The sequence below is a fragment of the Charadrius vociferus genome, unplaced genomic scaffold, assembly GCF_000708025.1.
Source record: "Charadrius vociferus isolate BGI_N301 unplaced genomic scaffold, ASM70802v2 scaffold185, whole genome shotgun sequence".
In the NCBI taxonomy this organism is placed as follows: Eukaryota; Metazoa; Chordata; class Aves; order Charadriiformes; family Charadriidae; genus Charadrius; species Charadrius vociferus.
The window spans coordinates 1,459,063-1,468,062 of NW_009648955.1; the positions used below are offsets into that span (position 1 = coordinate 1,459,063).

The 9,000-nt window shown below is 36.4% G+C and overlaps 1 protein-coding gene across 1 annotated transcript in view; it reads left to right on the top strand.

Annotated features, from left to right (window-relative positions):
• Positions 1-252: 252 nt before the first annotated feature.
• The window catches only part of BCKDHB (branched chain keto acid dehydrogenase E1, beta polypeptide), a 137,330-nt gene continuing 128,582 nt past the window's right edge, over positions 253-9,000 (top strand). Inside the window, exons 1-2 of the mRNA XM_009887462.1 lie at positions 253-325; positions 2,914-2,982. Of these exons, the coding sequence (XP_009885764.1) occupies positions 262-325; positions 2,914-2,982 (133 nt within the window). The 5' untranslated portion in view covers positions 253-261. The remainder of the gene's footprint in view (positions 326-2,913; positions 2,983-9,000) is intronic.

The following is a 9,000-nucleotide window of genomic DNA, read 5'->3' on the forward strand; positions in this document are numbered from 1 at the left end:
TTCTTTAGCTAAGAGAATAGTTTTTGAAAAACGGTTGAATGCAGGGTAGTAGACTGCAAAGTATACTGTGCTTGGTCCCATCTATCCCATAATTTAAGTTTACTCAGCAAATGAGTCTTGGGTACTCCTAATAGGGGTCTTGTTTATGACTGTTAACTAAGTTTTTAGTCCTGTTTTGCACCAGTGTTTTCTAACGTACTTCATGTTTTGAACCAAATTAAATGGCTAAACTATCACTTTCACACAGGGCAAACTCAGAAGATGAATCTCTTCCAATCCATAACAAGTGCCTTGGACAATGCTTTAGCCAAAGATCCGACTGCAGGTATACTATACTTGTTAGTGTGTTTTGCTTTGTATAAAGTGCATTCTGTTTTGCATATTTGTGTACAATATTAAATGCCTTTCTTGTGGCTTTTAAGGTTTTTTAATAAGATATTTCATAGAATCATATTTCTGCACTTTGATCTCAAACAAAAGTTAAAAATGTGTTGTATTAACAGATTATTAATGGATTATGTGATCTAAGATGCGGTTGTGTCTTCTGTATTAGCTGGATGTGTTTCGCTTGAAAGTTGGTATGGAAAGATACACTGCTTAACATGTTTCTGGTATTACTGATGTGAACTGTACTTAAGGGCATCTTGAATCCCACCAGTAAGTGAAGGATATTTTATAATGTAAATCTTAGGTTTTAATTCCTTCAAATGCTTTCAACTCTCTATGCTCAAAAAGTGGTATTTTTTAGAGACCATCTATTCCTCACACTGTCCATTCTCCTTTCTCTCCTTCCCTGCCCTCCAAAATTCCCTTCCAGCTTTACTGATTTCTGTTCATCATTGTGCACAGGCAATGTAAGATTTTCTAAGCTTTTGCAGGCTGGATAACCTATAACTTTGAAGAAGCTATTTCATCATAGCTTGATTTAAAAGGGTTATCCTAAGCTCTTCTGCACAAAACTATTTACTCCACTTTTAATTCTTATACATAACAGGACGTCTGTTGCTTCTGTTGTCATAACAAAGGCGTGATGATGACCAGATATCTGAAAGAGATGTTTAATGTCATGAACACAGCTGCAAAAGCTGTATGATCTTGTGTAATTTTGTTTTTAGTGTGTTAGTAACTCTTTTTGGCGCTGCTTGAACCACTGCTCAACTTGAAGTCTGACTAATTGTCTAATCTATTAGGACAAATTCCATGTTGTCTGTTCAGTACTATGCCTGTATACATTCCTTCTTAATCTACAGCTGTGTTAAAATCACCTTTATTAAATTAAACTCAGACAACTGAGGTAAATTAGCGCCAAGAACAGATTTTAGTACCATTTCTGTAGAATCAGCCATGTACAAGTAAGTAGAACGTTAGTCCAGCAGAAACCTAAACTCATCTGTAATTTTCAGCCTTTTAGTCGCTCTAAGGTTCCTGTCTTCCTTCTCAGCTTTTCAGGGCTGGATCTTTGCAAATCCCTTTGCAAGACCATGTTGGGGTTCTACAGTCCAGATGTGAATTGTCAATATCGGCCTACTTACTGAATGAATTAGTACTTGCACTAGAAAGCATGTCCTTCATATGCTTTTAGTTGTATGGGAATTGAGCAACTGTTGTTTAAGTAGTGGAAATCCTCATACTTGTGTTGACGACAATTAGAATCTGTCCAGGAACAGAAGGAGTAAATCCACACAAGTTTGCTGATAGCAGCATTAAATGGGAATTTTTTTTTTTAATGCCAGCTGGCTCAAAAGTGAGTAACCATATGGTAATGGAAAGGCGTTACAAAGATTTTAAGTACATAAAAACCCAAGCAACTTAATATTAAAAATGAATTAGAGAGATGATCTGGGGACATACTTCAATCATAAAATCCATGACTGCATTGGTTTTACATTATTATACAAGTTATTTTTCTTTAAGTGGTGTCATTAATATGCTTGTGAGAAGTGTGTTAAACCCTTTTAGTACTTGCAATCAGAAACATATGTAATTTAAATAAAAATAATATTTGAAAGGCAAAGAGGCTAACTCATTTTTTTACATCCTTAAGAATATGGAGAGTATTGAGGAACTTGGGAATTCTCAGAACTGACCCCATTTCGTGCAAGCTGCTATTGGTGGTACTGCTGCACACTTACATGCTTAAAAAAAATTGAAATGAGCAATACTTATTTCTGTGATAAATAACAAAGCTTTTAAGAAAAATTAGACATCATCATTCCATAAATTGAAAGAAAAAAAACCCAGATGAGTTGCTATGAAGCTAAATGTTAAAGGCAATTACTTTTAGTGATAAAACTTTATTGGCTACATAACCTATACCATAAGGATAGTAGTGTTGAATACTGAGAGTTGTCCTGGTTGTTAGATATCCATCTTTTCTGTAGAAGAGTTTGTGTGAAGTCAGTCTTCAGGTACCTGGCAAGTATGTTTGGAGGAGGTTTGAAATTTCATGTTGGAATGGTATTTTGAAGAAAACTTCAATTTGACATTGTTCAAAACAATACATTTACTGAAATCTGTGGATGAAGAATGCTAATGGTTACCAAGGGAAGCGGAACATGTATCTTCAATGACTCTTTAGTGATTGAATATAATTGTTTCTTGGAATTGCTTTTATTAATTTAGATTTAGTTATTGTGATATTATATTTCAGAAAAATATATAGATGGCTTAATGAATAGCTGAATCAGTTTCGTGAATTCTGTTTCGACACATAGTTGTGTTGCTGTACTGATTCCTTATTAACCTTGGTTCTTTATTTGTTGCAGTTAGACTGTGCATGAGAAATGCTTCGTAAAACGAAATGTTAGGTGCTTCTTATGTTAGTGTCTCATATAAAAACCCGTGAAACAAGTTCATTGAAAATAAGATGCATTGGAGTAACATTAGCCACCTCTTACTGTTCTTACTTTTCAGTAGTATTTGGTGAAGATGTGGCCTTTGGTGGAGTCTTCAGGTGTACAGTTGGCTTGCGAGACAAATATGGTAAGTTAACTTTTAAATCTGACATTATTTTCATATTAGCATCTCTGTTCTTTTTTACCCCTTTATGGTTTGTGGGAGAAGAGAAGAATGTGTGGGAGAGAAGCCTTGTAAGTGGACAGCTGTTTTCCTTTCTGTCCGTGGAAACAGAAAACCAGGTGTCCTCAAACCAGGACAATGTGTTACCATTTATGTAAGCTTTCAAAGCTTTCAAAACTTGCTGACGCAACTTCAGGAGTCTTGTATTTCTTCAGCTAACTTTATCAATATAACTTCATTTTTTTTAAATTGCAGTTGGACCAGATTCATCGTTGTGGCCCCATTTAATTACTGTAATAATATTAAAGCCTTTTAGCAACGATACATGGTGATGCTCTTTGGTCCTATCTGTCAAGAACTGTGAAGGAATTACGTTAAAATGGATGTAAACTCTTTGTTAAATATAGTATTTTCTAGCATGCCCTGGAAAGCCAATATAAAAATGATGTGTTATAGCTATGCTTGTGCTTCATCTAGAATGTGACTGGGTTAATTGTTTGGGAGACTCATGTGAAGGCATTCAGAGAAATGGTACAACCTTTGTCTCAAAGAATCTTGGAAGTAGCCTTTATAATTAGACAGGAAAAACAGGTTTGCAAAAGTATACGAGAAATAAGACGGTACTTAATCATCTCATACCTCAGACAGTTGAGGTGAGTTCAGTGGAAGAGGAAAAATAGTTAATTGCAGGAACTTCTTAATTTTTGTGGAAAACTTATTTTTAAAGTAAGTTTTAAATAGGGAGTTTCTTTAAAACTTGCAGGAGCTTTAAAAAACCTGTTGTGTGATCTGTGATTTAAATTAATCCATATATCGCGTTCATTTTGGAAGAAACATAGTTCTGCTATTTCTTGGGGACAGTCTCCTACAGTTCAGAATCAGTGGCTTCTAAGGAATGTCGGGGGAAGGAAAAGACTTACTTTCAAACCGTATGTTGTTGCACAAGTGTATAAGTGTCATATTCACAGTTCTTGATGGATAGAATTTAACCACCTAGTTAGTGATACCTGGCTGGCAAATCTAGAGGACTTTTCAAAGTCTTCACTATTCTTCCAGTTAAGTTTTTTCTTTGGTTGTCCATTTGGTGTGGTTTCATTCAGTACCCATTTTGCTGCGAGAAGTACTGTTGCCAGAATGCTAAAAAGAGTTAGTGTTTCACATATGGCACCCTAGGTAGTACGTAGCTGTTTACAGGACTTGGAAACCGGTTGTGGATGCAGTAACCTGACAGCTTTTAATTGTCTCCCCCACTGGGCTATTAAACGGAAGAAAAGGTTATAAAATGTTAAGTTTCAGCAGCTTACTTTCTTCAAGGCACAAAGATGACTGGGACTACTTGCGAGTGATTAAGTCTATTTCATTTTCCTCATCAGGATGAGATGAGTTATTGCTATCTTGGAGATCACCAATATCCACTTTTTTGGAGCAAACCAAAAACAGAGAGAAGAAACTTTCAAGAAGGTTTAGAAACATAACCATATTTTGTTGTCTTGTTTCTCTGCTTCAATTATTATGTGGATATTTTCTCACTCTCATGTTTGTATGTTAATGTTCAAATAGTTTGTATAGGACTTTTATTAGCAATGATCTTTAGTGCATGTTGAGGTTGAGTCAGAATTCTGTAACTCTGGTGTGATATATTAACTCTAGACTTCATGTGAAAATGAAACCTCTGAGACAACAGTTGGTTGCTGGAAACATGAGCAACAGAAGACTTCATTTGGGAAATAAGCAACAGGAGCAGATGGCTCCATAAGCAACCTTCTTGTTTTTTAGTGAACACCTCTGGTTTAAAAGACAAAAGGAACAAACTTTATATCATTAGAGTGTTGCTTTGAGGGTCATTTGTTGGTTTTCTTCGATGTAAGAAAGTCCTATAATATTGGAATGAAGGAAAGGCACTGTTTAATTCTTGTAGTAGCATTTTATGATGGTGTATTCAGAATTGTCAGTGCTGTTTAAAGACTCCTTGATAGCCCCTGCCCCAGAGTGCAGGGGGTACTGTTGAGATGGGTACTGTTGAGGGAGTGCAAAGAATTATTTACACTGTGTGTGTATGATAAGCAACAGTCACCTCAGCAGCCTAGCTAGAATCACATTTATTTTATGGGTATAAGAACAAAGATTTTTAATGAGATTTTTTGAGAAAGATATGACATGACTTTGGGAATATTTGACAAGAACTCCCTTAAAAGCATAAGAGACAACATAAGAAATTATGAAAGTGCTTATATGAACACAGAACAAGGGGTTATGAAAGCTGGTACTGCCATTTGATCAAAAGAGGTACTGACTTCCTTATAGTGAATAAGAGGACACATTTGGTAAGGAAAAAATAAGTAGTGCTCTTGTTTTGTGTGATTGTAAAATAAAATGGGCGGGTATATAAAGTTCTGGTGAGGTCAAATTAACAAGGTAGGAAACTATGTCTTCACGTTCATTCAGAGCATTTCAAAGATTCTCTTTGTGTGTTACCTGAAAGAGAAATTTGTAAAGCTTTTTGCCATTTTCCTACTTTAAAAAAAAAAGTTTGTCTTACAAGGTCATTGTAGAAAGATCTTCCTGAGATCTGTTTGTCTTGCAGATTCTGAAGTTTAGGTCCAGGTGAGAAGTGAACTGAAAATGTTTATAATGATTGAGACAGAAGGAGGTGGAGAAGGTATGACAGGAAAATAATTAAGAGTTCTTTATGCTGCCGATGAGGTGCCCATAAGTAAATGAAGGCAATATCTGAAATGCAGATATTTGGACAGAAAGAGAAGTCTGAAGACAAGGTGAATTTAGGAGTCATTCACATAATGATAATTCAACTTTGTAAGGCAGATAAGATGACACAGGTAACTTCTTTCTTCACTAATAGTGAGATCTTATAGAAAACAGGCAGTGGCTGAAGAGGGAATGGCAAAGATGAACTAGAGGATATACTGAAAATGTAATTACAACGCTGAGAAGAACCAGGAAAGACTGAAAACACAAAAATTGAAGGAATCCAAAACTTCAAGAGGGGTGTGGATATCAGTGTCTTAGAGATTAAGTAAGTTCTGGATGCAGTGCTTGTTTTATGCAAAGGTTAGAGTCCATGTAAAATAAGGAGGAATTCCAGACAGAACTGACAAACAAGCAACCTTATGGATCTTATGTGTACAAGGAAGATTACATGTACTTCCTGACTCTTCTTTCCCCGTTCCCCTCCTGCATTTGCCATCAACGTAATAATAGGAGATACAAGTGATATAATATGAGTTTGTTTCTATATGTTGATGTAAAATATGAAGGAATGAATATTGTTTTCTCCTCTCCTGGAAAACGGAGTTGTTTTCTTTTCTTTTTTGGTTTTGTTTTTTTTTTCCTGTACATAATGAAAATCACTAGGTGGCAGTCTATGCCTAGAAGTAGTTATTTTGATACAAATTGATAGTTCCTTTTCAAGCACTTTTATAGAGGTCAAGGTCTAAATATCACCTAATATAGTAGGGAGCATTTAGTATGTTAATACTCAGCAGTGCTACTATACAGATGTTGGTTGCTATCCAGACTGTTACTGAAGTCTCTCTGGAGAGAATGAGAAGAGAAGAAATTTGCTTTTAGAATAAATCTGTCATCAAATCTAAAACCTTTTTTTGCCAGGAAAGCCATTTTAAGCCTGAATGTACAGTAATGTTGTGATATAAATGCAGCTAGAGGCTTATGTGAAAGAAGTCAAGCTCATTGACTTTATAAGGAAATAAATCCTGACTTTTGATCAGTTGATTTTATACGCTACAAAGAATTTTGTTTGAAAATGTTTAATTGAGGAATCGTATGTAAACAAGTCAGTATGTGGAAGTTTTTTTTCTACCATAGATATGACTTAGCATAGTATGTTTGTTCCTATACATCTTGTATCAACATCTGAAATTGACAATGCCAGTTTTCTGGCATGGCTTTGCTGCTCGTGATCCTTCTATTGGTGTTAGTATGTTTTGCATGAACTGAATGCTTAGAAATCTATTGCTGTGTAATCCTCTGTCCTAGAAATGAGTAGACTCCCTGAAATTTTTATGTGGAGAGTTCCTTTCAGATAAGGTAAGGGAAATAAGTTTTGTACAGGTTTTTCCTTTGTCCCCTCCCTCTGTTCTTGCACACTGGACAGAGTATTCTTGTTTTATTTCTTATTTCCTTTCCCATCACCCCTGCCAGGTTTTTGATTGTCACCATTTTTTTAATTTTTTTTTTTTCTTTTAAAAAGGGTTGTATGTTATTTTGGTCTTTTGAAGAAAATGCTATCTGAATGAAATAGCTATACATTTCTCTTTAAAACTGCAGATGGATTTGAAACAATGATCTTGGAGTCTGAATACATGTGTCCTATTGCTTTGCCTGAAGCGTGACATAAAGTTGCAGTATATAAAGATCAGTATCATCCACATGACAAAAATACAGAAGAGATCAGAGGTGGGGATTAGATGATAGGAGGTAAAGAAATGGGAGGAAAAACAGAGGATAAGGTGAAAATGGAGAAAGTGGACAGAAGTAAAGACTAAGAAACATGAATAGCAGAAATAGTGATTGACAAGGAAGGCTGCTCAGAAGAATGCCAGAGCAGGTTTTTATTTTTGGTAACTCCCCAAAAAGATCCATCTAGCCTACTCTGGCCAAAAATGACGATTTTGAGATTATATATACACGGGAAGCGAAGTGTGTATGTAATACTTTTATTGAATACTCTTGCTGCCATCCTCCAAACACTTGCAGCTTGAGGGCTTCCTTATCTAGAAGTGCCTCTGTGTAGTCATCAGCCTCAGTAGAGATTTGTCTTTAATACCGTTCTGGTCTACACTTAAAAGAAGGCTCTGATGTGCACTTACTGCCATGTCAAAACTCTATCCTTAGCGAGGGTAAGGATCAAGAGCTTTCTGACTATTTCAAAGCTTGATATTCTGAGAATGTGGAATAGGATCAGTCCTTGCTCATAACTCTGAGAATCCAACAGAAGTAAAGATTGGCTTGACAGGTCTTTCCCTGTAGCAGCGCTTTGGGGAGACTTAGGTTTTTTTGGTTTATATGTTCACTTTTATAGATGAGATTTCGGTAGGTGGTAGGAACCAAACCCACAAGAATTGGAAGAATTTAAAAAATTGAAATCTTAGATTGAATTATTGCCCATGTTTGTTGTCATCTCAAAAAGTACTACACATCTTTAGTAATTCCTGTCTCTGTGCTAACAAATATTTACGTACAGGCTTTCCAGTACTGGACGTTTGTAGGTCTACAGCTGTTTGTACATCTTCTCAGTTACATGCAGATGTCTTACACAAATGGATGCATTTGTATGTACGTGTTTGGATAATATGTTTCAGTGAAGTTATGTTTCACTCAGAAGCTGGAAAGATTATTAAGTTTGTCAAAAAATTTGCACTGTAGAGAAGGAAGTTGACCTAGTAAAGAAACATGAAGGACAAGAATTTAGTTTTTCTTGTTACTAAGATTTCATACAAGTTAGGATGGCCAGGGAACTAGCTGTTTCCCTTTAGAACAGCAATCACGGAACCACAGAATTTTCAGAGTTGGAAGGGACCTCTAGAGATCATCTAGTCCAACTCCCCTGCTAAAGCAGGATTGCCTAGAGCACATTACTCAGGACTGCATCCAGGCAGGTCTTGAAAATCCCCGGAGAAGGGGACTCCACAACCTCCCTGGGCAGCCTGTGCCAGTGCTCTGTCACCCGAACCATAAAGAAGTTTTTCTGTGTATTGGAACGGAACTTCCTATGTTCCAACTTGTGCCCATTGCCCCTCGTCCTGTCACTGGAAACCACTGAAAAGAGTGTGGCTCCATCCTCCTTCAACTCAGACTTTAGATATTTGTAAGCAATAATAAGGTCTCCCCTCAGCCTTCTCTTCTCCAGGCTAAAGAGTCCCAGCTCTCTCAGCCTTTCCTCATAAGGGAGATGGTCCAATCCCTCAATCATCTTAGTTGGCTTATGCTGGACTCTCTCCAGCA